The 17,146-nt window shown below is 42.9% G+C and overlaps 2 protein-coding genes and 1 long non-coding RNA gene across 24 annotated transcripts; 2 read left to right on the plus strand and 1 right to left on the minus strand.

Moving 5' to 3' along the window:
* Positions 1–3,294: 3,294 nt before the first annotated feature.
* LOC127333949 (uncharacterized) lies at positions 3,295–9,254 on the minus strand. Of its 22 annotated transcripts, XM_071826344.1 has the most exons (9): positions 8,758–9,253; positions 8,558–8,666; positions 8,407–8,470; positions 8,162–8,222; positions 7,222–7,654; positions 6,607–6,868; positions 4,917–4,987; positions 4,565–4,686; positions 3,295–4,475 (listed from the first exon to the last, which is right to left on the minus strand). In XM_071826344.1, the coding sequence occupies exons 1-5, from the start codon at positions 9,062–9,064 to the stop codon at positions 7,614–7,616; spliced, it is 582 nt and encodes a 193-aa protein (XP_071682445.1). In that variant the 5' UTR covers positions 9,065–9,253; the 3' UTR covers positions 3,295–4,475; positions 4,565–4,686; positions 4,917–4,987; positions 6,607–6,868; positions 7,222–7,613. The 22 variants fall into 22 exon arrangements, 20 of the variants coding, with proteins under 20 accessions (XP_071682445.1, XP_071682448.1, XP_071682449.1 ...); XM_071826347.1 differs by having other exon boundaries at positions 3,295–4,987; positions 6,607–6,681; positions 6,745–6,868; XM_071826348.1 differs by having other exon boundaries at positions 3,295–6,333; positions 6,607–6,681; positions 6,745–6,868.
* Positions 9,255–10,000: 746 nt separating this feature from the next.
* On the plus strand, positions 10,001–12,714 carry LOC127328933 (G-type lectin S-receptor-like serine/threonine-protein kinase At1g34300). The gene is made up of 2 exons (XM_071825520.1): positions 10,001–10,145; positions 11,525–12,714. Exons 1-2 carry the CDS (start codon positions 10,001–10,003, stop codon positions 12,712–12,714), a joined length of 1,335 nt encoding a protein of 444 aa, XP_071681621.1.
* A 2,173-nt stretch (positions 12,715–14,887) lies between these two features.
* On the plus strand, positions 14,888–15,976 carry LOC127333950 (uncharacterized). Its single transcript, XR_007871709.2, has 2 exons — positions 14,888–15,063; positions 15,717–15,976. It is a non-coding gene; the product is annotated as an uncharacterized lncRNA (long non-coding RNA).
* Positions 15,977–17,146: the final 1,170 nt, after the last annotated feature.

The following is a 17,146-nucleotide window of genomic DNA, read 5'->3' on the forward strand; positions in this document are numbered from 1 at the left end:
TGCGGGGTCTAATAGGAAGAAATAGGACAGATGAAAAAAGAAACTGAAAAGATAGAAGAGAGGAGTTGACGATGTGGATTCCCCAAAGATTTACATAAAACCCCCTAAAAGTCATATGCCTAACATTGCTCATCCTCGACCATCATATTTTCTGCCACGTCACCGTTGAGAGTGGGAGCCACTGTTATAAATAGGGTTGAAAATGAAAGGGAAACTTTCCTTCTGTTTCCGAATAAAAAGAAAATGGAGGACCAAATACGAAAAAGGAAGCGGCATTTAGAGGAAAAGAAGCGGAAACGGAAAAAATCATAAACGGAAACGGAAAAGAAAACGAGGGAGTCTTTTCCGACGGAAAGGGAAATGGCAGAGAAAATTCTGGAAAAATAAATACGGAAAGTTTCCAGAAATATAACCTAGAGAGACCCGTGCATTTAGTAGGCCTACATTTACACATGAAACTGGGCTTGGCCACGTATCAAGTCCACTAATTACTCTAACCGTAATCACTTTGTATAATTAAGGGTGTGTTCGGTTCTAGAACGAGAGGGGATGGAACGGAATGGTTCCATTCCGAAGTCATGGAATGGTTCCGACCCCGTGTTCGGTTCGGAAAAAATCGAGGAACGGAACGGTTCCGTTTTCTGTTCGGTTGGGGGAATTGGGAGTGGAATGGAATATCCATAATCATGCTTAAAATGCTAATAATTTGAGATTAAACTTAATCTTCCGTCTTAAAATTAAAATTAACGGATTATTTTGGCTCAAAAAATTTGCGTATATGCTCAAATTAAATTACACAAATGCTCGGGCGGCTGCCCACGCGTGCTCCCGCCGCCGCCTGCTTCGTGTCGCCGCCAACGTGCGTGCCTGGCCGCCTCCTCCGCCGTGCATGCTTGGCCGCGCCGCCGCCAGCCGAGCTCCCACGCGTGTCTGGCCCAGCCGCCGCGCGTGCACGCGCCGCCGCCGTGCGTGTGCCTGGCTGCCTCCTCCGCCGCGGGGCCACCGGCCGAGCGCCCGTGCGTGCCTGGCCCAGCCGCCGCGTGTGCTCGCGCCGCCGCATGCCTGGCCGCCTCCTCCGCCGCGGGGCCGCCGGTCGAGCTCCCGCGCGTGCTTGGCCGCCTCCTCCTCCGCGGGGCCGCCGGCCGAGCTCCCGCGCGTGCTTGGCCGCCTCCTCCGCCGCGGGGCCGCCGGCCGAGCTCCCGCGCATGCCTGGCCCAGCCGCCGTCGCGCGCGTGCGGGCCGCCGGCCGAGCTCCCGTGCGTGCTTAGTCCCGCCGCGCGTGCTGGCCGCTCGGAGCTGCTGCGCTCGTGCTGGCCGCTGCGAGCTGCTGCGGGCGTGGCCGTTGAATTAGCGAGGCTAATTTTTGTGCTTAGCGAACCGTTCCTCCTCATCCGGCCAATTCGGTCGCACGGGTCGGTTCCGCATATTAGAGGAATACTAGATTTAGATGTGCGCCTTGGCGCACGATCCCGTGGAGATCATGCCAATGTTCATTTCGTATAACAACGATAAAAAATAGCGGCCAATATGACAACACATTTCTTAGATTTCACTGGAAGCAATTAAGATAGAAATCATGATCTCATACTCTTAGTTATTGAAAACAATAAAAAAGTTCTTATGATGTAAGTTGGAACATTTTTGGATCTCCTGATACTCAATTATTTGTTTCGTTGCTGGTCTCGCTGCTTCTGGTGTTGGTTGCTAATAGAAGAAGAGAAATTGAAGAGTCAGAGATGGAAGGGGCTGACAGGAAGGTTGCGCATTGGCGCACGATCATGGAACTCGTGCCGATAAACAATATGTATAACGACAATAAAATTAAGTGAAAATTTGATAATGTGGTCCTAATGTTTCACAAAACGAAGTCAATAGGATGAAGTTAGGATAAAGCACATGAAATTACAGACATAGTAGGAAACACATATTATAGTAGCAAACACTCGATCGCTATGCAAAGAGCAATAAAAGTAAGCAAGGAACAACAAAAACATCTTCTACATATGCATAATCCAGATGTGGTACGTGCTCGAGGGTGTCGCTAGCAACCCGAGCAATGTGTTTCTCGTTCTAGTAGCGTATTTAGTTGTACAATGTAAACGTAAGCTCTAACAGACGTATATGCGGAAGCAATATTGCAATAAGCTGTCTCAGCCGTACCTATATTCGGCCTTTTCAATTGCTATGTTGTCCGATGGGCCTCATGTTGGACGGGCTAGCCCACGAATGTTTTCCCATGCGTGTGATATGCATTCCGAGCGCTTAATCGTTTTTCTCTCTAAGCTTTCCTTTGTTTTTTAACTAAGAGTGACCAAGACGCAACATAGAACTGAGAGAGAGAGTCAATGCAAAGCAAGCTATAGATGAAAGGTATTCCATCGATGTCTGTAACTCCACATCGAAGTAAAATCAGAGATTTCAACGTAGCAGATGATGAAGGTCCAGACGCTAGCTAACCGACACACTATCCACTGGAGTTTCGGTGCTCTGGTGTCACAAATCCTGTCAATTATATGGAAAGTCAGCCTTGGAGTCAACCATTCAAGTCAAAAATGCGAGCTGACCTTCTGCTAAAAGGTATGTTCCTCTTTAATGAGTAAGAAAAGGCATATTTTATCTACATGCCCCAGTTAATTATATCAGTTAACTCAAAATTCTTATTTCTGAGTTAAAGAAAATAACTATGATGTTTCCAATTTGATGGAGAACGTTTTTATCTCTGACACAATTTTCTAGCACATATTTCCTCCTATGTCTCCCTGTAGAATTTACCCTAGCCGTATTGGCAAGAAAGTCGTGCCAAAATACACCCCCCTGCAGCCTTCCTCTAGTATGCAATTTCTAAATATATACATGAATCATCCCATGATAGGTTTACATGGGATTACCAGTTTCTCAATCCAAATTTATTTATGCATCAGAAAACTTTGACTGTTGAAGAATGACAGACACGGGCAAAATCTCCTGATTGACAATGGTACAATCAATCTATCCTTTTGCGGGTCTTCAAGCCAGGACAACTATTCTTCAAGACGCGATTGTCTTCATAAAGTCAGGCCTGCATCATCAAGGAGCAACCAGAAGGGCCATTCCAATTTTCTAAGCAAATAGATACAATCTTTGAATAGATTATAGTTTAAAATTTATTGAGAACAGTCATGCATTAATTTTATTTTCAGAAGATCCTGGGGAGAAAAGATACCTGGAATTTGTGGTCTGAGTAATTCAAACTTTCAAACTTCAAATTCACAAAAGCAGGCAGTGCAATCCATTGAGATTTTCTGTATGCTCTCATATAACTAAGTCAAACAGTTAATTTCTTCTGAAGCAGGAAATCAATCCATTGAGATTTTCTGTATGCGCTCATATAACTAAATCAAAACCACCAAAAGAAAGCAGAAATTTAGCACATAGAGGTCATGGCTTATTACTAAGTGAGCCGGTCACAGCCATCAGATGTAACATAAAGGTGCGCAAGACTTAGGGTGCCATTTAGGACATTGATTGCAACAATACAGAGTGACAAACTGACAACACAGAGCCTAACATGATATAGCAGTAGTTGAGTCTAATTCCCAAAAGCATCTCTGCACTTCATTGACTGTTGTAGGAGGTAGAAAACTAAATATCTACAGTCAAACGTCTGCAAATATAATTGAATCAAATTCTCTCGGCTCAACCTTGTACCTGCAATGCAGATTAGACGATTAGGCAGTATAGTGTCCAAAGTAGAAGAATCAGTTTTCTAAAAAGTTTATACGTAAGCAGAATTAGTCTATACTCACTGTAGTGCAGAATAAGAAATCTGAATACAGAAAAAATTCATTTAGTGTACAATATACTTACAAAGGTGCAAAGCACAAATAAGACTAAAGAAAACTACCTACATATTATATGATCCAGAGAAACACTGACATATACATCACTTAGATGTGGCTAACTTGACATAACAGCAGTAGCATATATATTGCATCAAAGAACAAAAAGAACATCAAGCAGCACATTTCAGTTTCTTCACAGCCTGATTACAAAATCGCATTTCTAGGACCTTGCTTAACATTTAATAAAAGAAAAGTTGGCCAATTTAATTTAATGATCATGAATAATAAACAAGTAGCTATAAATACAGAGGTTATGAATAATTTAGACCTCACCTCAGCTTTCTGACACTTGAACTGCACCCTAGATACATATCATTAGTCATAAGGCAAGAAATCATCACTTCTTAGTCCTTGTAGATAATCGCAAGGGTAAAGTAGAAATAAAGAGGGGACCTATGAGTAGATAATCCCAATGGTAAAGTAGACATAAAAAGGGGACGTGTGAGCCTACCTATGAACAAGAAAATAACCATATAGAAATCTTAGACATAAAAAATACACCACTGGGGGTTGGCATCAAGGAGGACAAAGGACATAGGGTCCACCATTTCTATTGATTCAAAACACCTTAATGAAGGATAGCGAATACGTAAACTGCAAAAGCGAGAATATCCGGGTTCAGTTAAAGCTAAACAAACGATTGTACAACCCTGCTTATCTACCTAAATGCTAAGTAGTTGTACCTCTGAGAAAAATGATGATGCAAGGCAGAGACCGTATCTTTTTCATACGAAGGACATGAAGCATAGTAAGGATGCAGAAACCATTATCACCCTCTTAAAGGAACTATTTTTTCAGATCCAACCTGCAATACAAATTCAGCCTGTACAATTCCTAGGATTCTTTATCCTTAACTAATCATGTTCCTATTGCTATAAAAACATAGACCTGTTAATCCTAACAAATAAACAAAAAAGTGAAAATCCTATATCTAAAGGTTGTTACTTGAGGCCCTAGCTAGGCTGGATAATTTTAAATTGAGATAAATCTAGAGTTCTATTATTAACAGAACAATAGTAAAAATAAAGCACATACCATGAGTGCTTTGCCATCAAGGACGGATGCTCTTTCTCCGTGTACACAATATTGCATTGTTGTACTTCCCACTGGTCAAAGCAAAACAAAATAAATTAAAATAATACATGAAGGAAAATAATAGAGCTGAAAAGTCGCCACCATGGCAATAGTTAGGAAATAATTCTCTTTGTACAGTTATATGTTAATTCTCTCAATACAGTTATATGTCTAGCCCAACGGCATCCTTTGAAAGGTCTTTATTTTTCTCCTTTGCAAGTAGCCAAGTAGACTTTCTATTGGCCTGATTGTGAAACCAGTCCAAATGAATTGTATGGATTGCTTCTAGCCTAGATCCAGCGTTGTAAAATAGGGCTTGCAGAGATGTCCTTACAACTGAGGCTGCTAGCCCCATTTACAGTATAGAGTAATAGCTGCTCTGTTTCACCGGCTGAACAAACGATTGGAAAGGTTAATAATTATTCTCGTTATATATTTAAAATTATGCCAAAGTTCACAGGAAATGAGGCGGTTAGCCCAATTTACAGTATAGAGTAATAGCTGCTCTGCTTCACCGGCTGAACAAACAATCGAGAAGGATAATAATTATGCTCATTATATATTTAAAATTATGCCAAAGTTCACAGGCAAAGTATAAGCATTTTCCATAATGCAAAATTTACAGGATTACACTTTCCAGGATGGACAACAATTGGTGATCCTCTCAGATTATTGTCTGACTTCCTCTAAGACAAACTAAGACATTCATCACAACTATCAATAGAGGAATCCTTCAATTCTAGGCTTTCCCATTGTCCATTTTATTTTATGAACAATGCATATGTAAGAACAGCATAGAGGTGTAGATAAACCAACGTGGAAAGAACATCAGTATAACTATTTTTTGAAGGAAAATATCAGTTAACCAAAGAACACCAAAGACTTAAAGAAGCAACTGTTTTTAGAGGAAAGAAGTAACAAATGTATGCCATGGAAATAAGAAACTACTAACAAAACTGTCATATATGGCTGGCCAGTAGGATTGAAGCATTCAAGTTCAGGAAATTCACATGCCTGCCTAATAATCAGCGCAATTTGCCCAGGCTCAGATCCTTCCATATATCCAGGATCCAGCCCCAGTCCCCATAAACTTAACCTAGGGTACCAATCTCTATTCAGTGTAAAAAAACTAAAATACACACCATTCACTTCCCTTTATACGTCCTAGACAATGCATAATGCTCTCCATACTCTAAGTTACGTTTATCTTGTTTTAAGCACATAATTTATGGGTTACCACCTTGTTAGCTTTGTTGTTTGCATTAAATAACAGTGTCTCTCAAAATAACCTTGTTTTATAAGATTAGTATTCGATAACCTTACATGATATATAGAGATTTATCATCTTCAATACAAGAAGTACATTCAGCCATAACACCTGGGCGAACCAGTGAGTTTACGTAAAAGAATTAGCAGATAAAATATTAACAGATGTCAAAACTGCATTAAGTGAGATGTTATAACATGTGAATGAACGAAAAAAGACAGGTACATAATAAACATGCTTAGGTGTGCCATCCTTAGTCAACTCAAATAGGCTGACATGCCTTACTATCCAATGAGAGGCTATCTTGATACACGTAACTGTTCAATAAAAGATAATAAAAGCTAAAAACAAAGCTGCAAAAAATAACAGGTAACCATTGCTTACCTGCATCTTTAGTGGAGGAGTGGGCGTTGAGCCATGCCACAAACGCAGAGCCGCAGATGAAGGCGCAATCCATGGCTGTGCTCGAGCAGTAAGCTCATGATGCTGCATCCATACACAAGTTTAGAGTCGTGTTATTACCTCATCAAGACTCTGAAGCGTATTACACTCCCACGAGCAACGAAGCATCCTAAATGACACATCCACGTAAGCTCCAGGTCAAGGCCAATGTGTTTTACATCTCTTGTAGCTATAATATGAGCATCTGAAATTTAAAATGAAGCAACACGTTAACATAAATATCCAGATGTTTCAGCCATGGGCCTTGACTGACATGGTATATAAGCAAAACATAAGTGGGCCAAGACAATGAACACATTCAGATGTAAAAATTCTAATCTTCAGAATAGACAAATTGGAATATAACATTTAAGATAGCATGTACAATCTCCAGAAAATAGCCGTTAATTCATATATCTGAGTTGAGATAAAAGGTCCTACTCAAACACCAACACATATTAGATTTGGTTGCGATCTCACAAAAAGCAATTTAGATGAAGTGGATACAGGGATAATAAATACTGAGGAAGCACATGTGAGAGACATTTATAAACTAACCTTAATTGTCTGAATTTTCTGTAGTGGAAAATATTCAGTGTCCAAAATATTTGAGCCAGTCCAGTCCTGCAATTTTCCAATTGTGTGCTTGGAGTCACCGCCAAGAGCTTTTGTGTACTTGGAGTCACCGCAAAGAGCAAACCATCAAACCCAATCATGTAGGTATAAACAAAAGAATCTGACATGCACAAATTAATTTATGTACGGAACTGTTGTCTCTGACATCACTAGGAGAGGCAAGAAGAAACCTGAATCTTTATTAAATGCAAGGACCTCTTCACCTCTGCTCAATACAAATATCAAAAGCATCACTGTCATCAGGTAGAAGAAAGCGCCAGTGTCATTAGGTACAAAAAATGTGTGCCTTACACTCCCTTGCTCTGCATCCTCTTCTACATCTTTCTTAATCGTTTCTTGTACCTAGAACACTGCACTAAATCCAGATTAGTGAGACAAAATAAAATAGACCAAACCTACAGAGAAGGCACAACCAGCGGCAAACATTCACCTAAATAAAATTAGAGAACAATAATTGATTTAAGTTGTATTTTTTAAACCATATCTACTTGGAATCTATTCGAAAGACAAGAACGCACGCCAACAAACTATGACAGGTCAAGAAAACCAAGAATCATGAAATAATTTTCATCTTCCCTGTTTAACAGGCCTAGGGAGTAAATCCAAAAGAAAACTTCTTCTGTTTGAAAAATACATGATCCCCGAACCAATTACTAAGAAACCCTTACATATATGATAGGAGCAGACACTACATAATTAGGAGAGATTTGTGGTTACTCTGCTTTACCTCCATTAAGGTATTTTTTGTATTGTTGTCATATGCATTATATGATCTTAATCTCTCTCACACTCGCTAAAATCTTGTATGTCGACAGAAGTAAGAACAAATGATGTATGTCGACAGAATATCAAGTGAGCCTACCTGTGGGGAAATAACGGAATGCAAACGGATAGAATTTCTGGAAATTAGAAGGCCTTGTAACCTGGATTGTGAAGATCACATTATTAGCAAGCAGTTACTGAGACAACTGAATATCATCATTTAGTTGTAGCTTGTTGTTCCATTCAATCACAAGACTTTGGCAATTGAATTCTGTTCAAGTGAGGGTTCACCACAGGTTATTTCACCCTTGACAAATACGATCATTTCAAATATAATTAACTTACATACTCAATTCTTCTTCCCCTTCCAATCTCCCTCACTATCAGCAGCCAATCACCCGAACAAGAACTGGATGCACAAGCTAAAAAGGTAAGAGAAATTTGCCTCAAAATCTAGGAAAAAATGTCCCAAAAAATTATTCGGGAAAGGAAATACCTCACAAGGTGCAGTGGCCATGCTTCTCTTGTTGGAGTAGATCTGAGTTCTTTCTTGCATCCTCTTCCATCTCCCTGACCCTTTGTTTTTTCCTTTTCCATCTCCCTCACTAGCAACAACAAAGAACCCAGACAACTAAATTCACAAGGAGAAAAGGCAAGAGAGGCAGAGAAAGGGAGAGGCAGAGAAACCTGGCTCACCTCGTCTCACTCTGGTAGGGGTTTGGCGGCTGCTCGTTTTCCTCCCGTTGAGCAAGGAGATGAGGAAGAAGCAGAGTGGGGTGAGCAGCGTGATGTGCTCTCCCGTCGGCCAACAACCAGTCCTATTGGCGAGGGCACGGCGCATGGTCGTGGGCTGCGCTGCTCTTGAGGCCTGCTCCTGGTCTCCGCCCCACCGCTGCACCTCCATCCGCAACCAGCTCTGGTTGCCAAGGGACGAGCACTGCCTGCCTCCTCCGTCCCTCCGCCTCCCGCATACCAACGAACAAGGCCGGGGACGCTGTGCCATGGAGTGGTAGGAGAGAGCACGGAGCTGCCGACGCGAAGAGGGAGGAGAGCATGAGCGATTGGTGGAGCGGAAGGAGGGGGATTGGGGAGGACGAAGCGTGCGAGGTGATTGGGGTCCGGCGCCGCCATTGGCCAGGACCAAGCTCGCGTGGGGATTGGGGGAAATGGGCTAGGGTTTCTGTCCCTGGGATGTCCCCTTTTATACCCCACGGTAAAAAAAACGAACGGCCAAGATGCCCATCAGACAAGATCCGACGGCCCACAAGCGTTAATCGCTGTGAGGCCCCCTATGGGGGGCATCTATTATATCTCTTAATTCCCTTCTGCGGAACCAGTTGGTTCCGTTCCTCGTAACAACCGAACACCCGAACGAGCGAAAAATGCGGAACCGTCCCATTCCGTTCCTCCAGATTCCAGAACCGAACACACCCTAAGTGTGCATGCATGCATTAAACTATGTGTGTTACTTTATGTTGAATTGTCGCTTGTCGAAGTTAAGTGATATATCCTGTCTTATTATTTTTTATTTATGTGTGTCCTTCAGTCTACAAATCAAGGTATTATGCCGCATTGTGTTGTGACAAATATCCGTTTTCGTAACGTATCCGTTATGTATTCATATCCGATGATTTCCGTTTTCATATTCGTTTCCGGGATTTCCGATTCCATTTTTGATTCGTTTCCGTTTCATTTTCAACCCTAGTCATAAACCTTGTTAACATGGCTAAAACCCGATTAAGTGCACATTGCATAGAATTCTCACAAAATCGGTGTTTTTTTTTTTACAATTTCACCAAATAGTGGAGATTTTCAAACTTCGCCGTGTTGTGGTGTTTTTTTTTTGGAATTTACTCTGCATCGGGAGATGAGATTCCTCGCGGTGATCTCTATCAAAATTCCGAGTTTCATTATAGGAAAAAAATGCATAGTAAAATCGATGCGATTCTACAAGCTCTACCCGTTGCCCATGGAAGAGAGTAGGAGGAGGAAGAAGAAGAAAAAAAAGTTGTTAAACTATCTTGTTTCAGTCAAGACCCCAGCAGTGGAAATCCACAGAGCAATCGACGCCAAGATCCCAGCCGGCAAGCGAGTGAACCCATCATAAAAGAATGATCGAGATTGACCTGGACTCAGCCGGCCGCCATGTCCTGTCTTCTTGGCGAATGGCGAGTTCCCTTTGGGTACCTGGGAAGTGCCAACGCCGAACCATATTTTGTTGGCGGGGTAGAGAAATGAGTCGTTTGGGCAACTGCACTCACCGTAGTTAGATCACCTTTACTAGCAATAGCATGTTGGTGTTCGATACGAATTTTGTGAGGTTCATGAAAGAGAAGTCCTCAGACTCTGCTCGCGATAGACGTGTCAGCACTGAGCAGACACGCTCCCATAAGTACTGTGTTTAGTGTGCGTACGTTGCTACCATCGATAGTACACCAGATTGGCCCAAAATGGGTAAAAATTGGTGAAATCTCAGTTGTTCAGTGGCTTTCATTTCCAGTGCAATTTCACCACAAATTCTGAAACTTTAACCATTTCAGGAGATACAAATACTTGCATCTCTGGCAGAGTATTTCAGTGGCATGCGCATTATAAATAAATTCAGAAATAATGTCAAAATAATTCAAGCTAACGTTAGATTTCACTCAAATTGTAGCAAAATGCTTGGTCAGTTGGCTTCGTTGAAAACTGAAATAAACGAAATTTCGATTTTCCAGTGATTTCAGTGGTGCCAACAGTTCTACACGCCCGTTGAGAAAAGGTATACGGAGTGATATATTTCTTCTTTATTAGGTGTCGAGGGACGGGAGTATTGCAGCGACATACATGCCGGAAGCAAATTTGGTGCACATGAGCACCAGTACTCTCAGTTTTTAAAATATTTAAAAACTGATTTTTTGCATTTCAAAAAATCATCACATTTATTCCATAAATACATACACATATTCTGAATAATCATGCAAATTTTCGGTAGAAATTACATTGTATTTTGAGCTACAGGAAAATAACAAATTTGTGGCTACGTATAGAGGTATATGTTTGTCAGAAATTTGTCTTTTTTGTATAGCTTAAAATATAACATATTTTTCTTCAAAATTTCTACCGTACCTTTAGAATATTTATATGCATGTGGGTATTTAATTTCATATTTTTTCAAATCTAAAAAATTTGATTTTAAAAAATCAGGAGCACTGGTGCTCATGTGCCAAATACACTTTTAGCATACATGCCTGATTTGCCGTGTTGGCCGGCTCTGTGACCTCGATCTGTCTCCCATCCTATCATATCGGGCCTCTCATCTTTGCTTGCTTGGTTCAGCAGCAGCCGGCGCACTCTACCAGCCGGCCGGAGCCGGACAAGATGGCATCGGATAATGGTGACGCTGAATTCAGTTTCTGAATACCATCTACGATTTTCATAAACTTATTTTGTTTGATTTGCCTTTTGCTGCATATATGCGCAGTGTTCAAATTGACATTCTGGGGGGTGATGTTCGCCGTCGTGCTCTTCTTTGTGTCGGCGGTCGCCAGGACGTGCCGCAAAAACAAGGGCAAGCATATGATGATCGAGAGCTTCCTGGAGGAGATGGCCACCGAGAACGCCACCCGGTTCACGCCGCAGGAGCTGGAAGAGTTCACACGCAACTACTCGTCCCGCCTCGGCGCCGGTGGGTTCGGCACGGTGTACAGGGGCGCGCTCCCCAACGGCCTCGCCGTGGCGGTCAAGGTGCTCCACGGTGGCCTCGACCAGAGATCCGGGGAGCAGTTCATGGCGGAGGTTGGCACCATCGGGAGGACGCACCACATCAACCTTGTCAGGCTCTTAGGTTTCTGCTTCGACGACGCCGTGCTCGCGCTCGTCTACGAGTGCATGGACAACGGCGCGCTCGACTCCTACCTCTTCAACCCGAGCCGCGCCGTCGGCCTCCCTTCGCGGCGTGACATCGCCGTCGGCATCGCGAGGGGACTCCGGTACCTCCACGAGGAGTGCCAGAGAAAGATCATCCACTACGACATCAAGGCCGGCAATGTCCTCCTCGACGGCAGCCTCACGCCCAAGGTGGCCGACTTCGGGCTCGCGAGGCTGGTGAACCGCGCGGACACGCACGTCTCCATGTCCTGCGTGCGCGGCACCCCAGGGTACACCGCACCGGAGATGTGGATGCAGTCAGGCATCACGGAGAAGTGCGACGTCTACAGCTTCGGCATGCTCCTGCTCGAGATCGTCGGCCGGAGGAGGAACTTCGACGAGGCGGTAGACATCGGCCAACAGTGGTTCCCCATGGTGGCCTGGACCAAGTACGAGGAAGGCGAGCTGATGGAGCTCGCGATGCCGTGCCTGGGCGATGCCAGCAGTGTTGATACGGCGGATGAACCGCAGATGCGGCTGTGCAGGGAGCTGGCGGAGAGGATGTGCAAAGTGGCGTTCTGGTGCGTGCAGCAGCAGCCGGAGGCGAGGCCGCCGATGGGCGTGGTGGTGAAGATGCTCGAAGGAGAGATGGACATTGCTCCGCCGCCGAACCCGTTTCAACATCTCATGACGCCCGCGCCGGCGAGGAATCTGTGGGAGATAATGGCAGCCAGCATAAATACGGTATCAGGGTCGACAAATGGCATTGTTTCTACGGGTAGCAATGAGATCGTCTCTGTTTGATGCTTGAGTTTTGACAGCTGACTGTAATACTAGCCGGGTAACGTCAGCCTTAGCTACACCCTTTGAACCAAATAATAATACTGGAATTATAGATAACTTGAAAAATTGGAATGCTCAAGATTTTTTCATATAAAAACGGTTTTGCTAGTTCTCAGCTAGCTAGTTGAGAACTAAGTTCGTGTTCAGTCAAGTTCTACATCGTTCGATTGCATTATGATTTGCATTATGATTCGTGCATGAGTTGCAAGTTGAGTTCTAACGGAGTTTCTTTTTCAGTTGCAAAAATCAGCTATCCTGTAGAGCAAAAGCTTTAGCAATTATCGGATCTGTCACACCTTGGTAGGGTTTGCTCATAGCTCCAATGAAACTGGAAGGATTTCTAGCAATTCCCCATGTTCCAGCCTTCAAGGCATCAAAAGCAATGCTTGCACCTGTATTAATCTTAACCCAACCAGCATGGGGAGGCCGGCAGCCATAGCTCGGCAGAATTCTTGCATGTTGTCTTATAATTCGGCTTGGTAAATCTTACAATGCAAGGGCCTCCTTGGTCTTTTTCATAGACTGAACGAGATCGAGGCTCCCCTTGTCATGAGTGATACTATTGTGTGACGTCCAAATGGCCCACATAACATCGATGATGTTTGCGTGGCTAGCGTCGACAAACATCGGATCACATGCTATGTCTCTAGTTCACATAGGTGGATGAAGCGCTGGGAGTTTGAGATTTAACCATGTTATAGATTCTCTCCACAAATTCTCCGCGTATGAGCACTTCATAACTCATAAGTGCACGCGTCGTGTCCTCACTTGGTGCTAATTCTTAAGAAAACTTTGAACCTGGCTAATTCAGCTATGTGTATGTGTTGAAGTGTACTTTTCACCGCTAGGATTTCTCGGACCACACACCACCAGAACGCACGAACTTTGGGCACTACATGTAGATTCCATAGCCGGGACCACAATTGTTTCCAGATTCGAAGTACACATAGTCGTCCCTTCTGTTAGAGCAACATGCTCGTTATGCATCATAAGAGAGTGATACGAGCTAATAATTCCATTTAATTACCCGACTTCTTCAAGCTCCCGTACTAAACATCTTCCCCTCCACCTTGACTTAGTGGAATATTCAAGATTGCATTCAGATTCGGTGCAATAAATTTTTGTCTGATCACATATGTCTTTCTTAAACAACTTTTAGTACCAATGATGTCAGACACCATGTTCAATTCATTTCTTCATATTTAAAGTGATGTTATCATTGTTCTCATGCTAGTCACCCATCTATCATCCCAAATGGCAAATATCGATCTGGCTCCAATATGCCTAATCATGCCCCCATCATCGCCTGCCGATCGACGATAATGACTTGCCACGTAGCCAAGGCATTCCAAGGTATCGTGGCCCGCAAAAATCCACTTCTCGGACATACTTCATCTTCAAGACTTGGGCACAAAGTGTCTTCACCTGAGAAAAACCCACCACACCCATGTTTCCCTAATAGAGACAAGTTGAAAAGCTCCAAGTCCTTAAATCTCATTTGAAGCCATGTTACGGTGTGGGGCATTGCTTTCGTACAAACTAATCTAGGGTAACTTTCTACACCTCAAGTATGAAGTTACAGGGAGGGGAGGATGAGTGAGGTCTCACAGCTGACAATGGTGGTTCTTTGGCGAGTTGGATTCGTTGCCGGGCGAGGTCGGCAGTCCCCAAAGAAGGTTAGTGATTTCGGAATGTTTCATGTTGCATACGATTTCGATATGTTTGAACCTCTGTTTTTTACTTCTGCAAACAGACATACGACATGCTACAATAACTATGCATGTCTGTTGTGAATGTTGTGCTCATGGTGCAACGATTTATTTATCGACGTCCGTGTTTTCTGCTTACTTGATAGTAAACACACATTAGTTCTGTATACAAAGTTTCTGAAACAAATCTGTATAGAAAGTGACTGAAACAGCATTTGAACAAAAAGAAATGAAAACTTGGAAAACTACAAGCGCCTGCATTTCTGCAGTTCCATTTGATTTTCTGTATGGGTTAATTGCAAAAGCTGAAGGATCAGTTATTAAGACCAAAGCAGGAAAGGCCGAGCGCGTGAAGGGTCAAAGTGCCGGGATCTCGGCCCAATAAAGCCTATCTGCACCGAGGCCTATCATGCGGCCATCTCGGCCCAATAGCAGCCCACACTAATCCCAGTTAGGGTTTGTCCATCGTCGCCCTATATAAAACCCGGACGAGAGCAGCCGCCGACTCACATCCGCGTCTCACTCTTCCAACAGCCGCCGCCGCCGTACGAGGTAGCCGCGCCGAGGAGCGAGCGCCGCCGCCTCCGCGATGAGGGCCAAGGTTTGTTCTCTTCTCCGTTCACATATGGTTCTCTCGTGGCTGTAGTTATACTAGCACTAGTTCGATCTGAACCGATCTCGTTGTAACACCGATACAATTGAGGCAGTCGTCTGATAGAACATAAAACCCTATCGTAGTTTGATGGTTTCTCGTGATGTTTGTTCGTTTTCTTGGTGTGTCGGCATCGTGAGGAAAAAGTTCGAGTCTGATCTACTTGATGAGAAAATCCTCCTACTCATTCTGAATGTCAATTTTAAGCAACTACGGTTTTTGTGCCGATTTGTGTTAGTCGTTTCGTTGATAGATGTAATATTATGGTACTATTTTACTTAGTAGAATCTAAATTAGAAATCCATTTTCTACACATAGATGCAAAATTTATCTTTCAGTTTTTTACATATGGATGCAAGATTTCTAGTTCTGTTATTATGGTGATTTTGGGAGATGAGGAAGAACATTTGGTCCGTGTTTCTGATATCGTGATGCAAGAAACAAATTGCACTCAATTCTGATCCCAATTATGTTATTGCTTCCCGACTTCAGCTTTATGGATTGCCTCTAGATTCCATAGCATTTGTTGTATAATAATCTGATTTTCTTCTTTCTTCTGATTAAGTTTTGGCTAACGTTTACCCCCTGGTTATGTGGCTCAGTGGAAGAAGAAGAGGATGAGGAGGCTCAAGAGGAAGCGCCGAAAGATGAGGCAGAGATCCAAGTAGGAGGAGGAGCCCCGCCTGCTTCTGTTTCTTGACCGCTGTCCATCGCTGTGTTCTCATCGATTTTAGTTCAGTACTCAATTTAGTTCTTGCCAGCAGGAAAACCCATCCTAGTGGACTGTATCTTTAATTTCGAACCTATGTTCTCGCATCATGTTTGTGATGTGTTAATGAAGACTGGTGTTCTTCGATATTTACATGCAGTTAGCAACAATGCCATCGAAATCATGGTTCTCGAATCTCTTGTGTGAATCCGTATCACTAGTAATTTTGTTCTGTTAGCCGAGTTTCATTTCAGGTTGCAGGCCCAACTGGAAGGGCGCTTGTTTACTGTTAGTGGCAGCAATTTGTTCATCTTCCTGCCGTGTTCTAATTCTCGACCAGGGGCACTTGTTTGGCCCCAAATGCCTTGCTGCCATCGTCTGTGTGACGAGCTCTCTCTGTTGGCTTTGGCTTGTTCAGCTAGTTTTTTTTGGATAAATTTGGTATATTGTTTTGTTTGTTAAGCTAGTTCTGCTTGGAGAAATTGTGAGATCATTTTGTTTGTTTAGCAGTTTATATAGGCTAGATTGTTTGGTTTGTGAGATTATATGGTTTATTACACAATGTTAGTGATTTGTGAGATTGTTTGGGTTATTACACAATGTTGGTGATTTGTGAGAGATTGTTTGCTTTATTAGTTACACAATGTTAGTGATTTGTGAGATTGTTTGGTTTATTACACAATGTTAGTGATTTGTCAGATTGTTTGGTTTGTTTAGTTAGTTTTGCTTGGAGAAAATTTGGTTTCCTTTTGTTTCTTCGCATCCACGCTGTTATCATTGAAACGCAGAGTTAATGCCATTTAGTCTCGAAAGAATAACACTTCCACGGTTCCACCCCGTTCTGATCATTCAAAAGCAGAGTTGCTGCCATTGTTTCGTTGAGTTGTGCTGAAATACACCAAAATGCATAATCAAGCTGTAGACAAAACAAGAAACTAACTAGTCAGGACTATCACTCACAAATCACTAAAGCATTCCTTACATGCCGCATAGCTAGCTAAATTATTGAACTCGTCCCAACTTACCTCTCTCAAAAAAGTTCCAACATATCTGGATTCTTTTTGGCGTGATCATACCTCTTTATTATTCATTCATCATAGAAATTCCATACCTCTTTATTCATTTATCACATATAAGGTACATCTTTGACCAGGGGTTCATCTAATGTTGGTCATATTTGCTTCATGAAAAACACAAACGGCCATGTGATAGCAATCATCAAGAACAAGAGGTGCCACTCCATTAGAGTCATTCTCTCATTCATAGCTTGGACGATGTCCAAAATATTGGAGTAGCTTATCACTTTGTTACAACCCACGACTA

This window comes from Lolium perenne, chromosome 2 (assembly GCF_019359855.2).
Source record: "Lolium perenne isolate Kyuss_39 chromosome 2, Kyuss_2.0, whole genome shotgun sequence".
Lineage (NCBI taxonomy): Eukaryota > Viridiplantae > Streptophyta > Magnoliopsida > Poales > Poaceae > Lolium > Lolium perenne.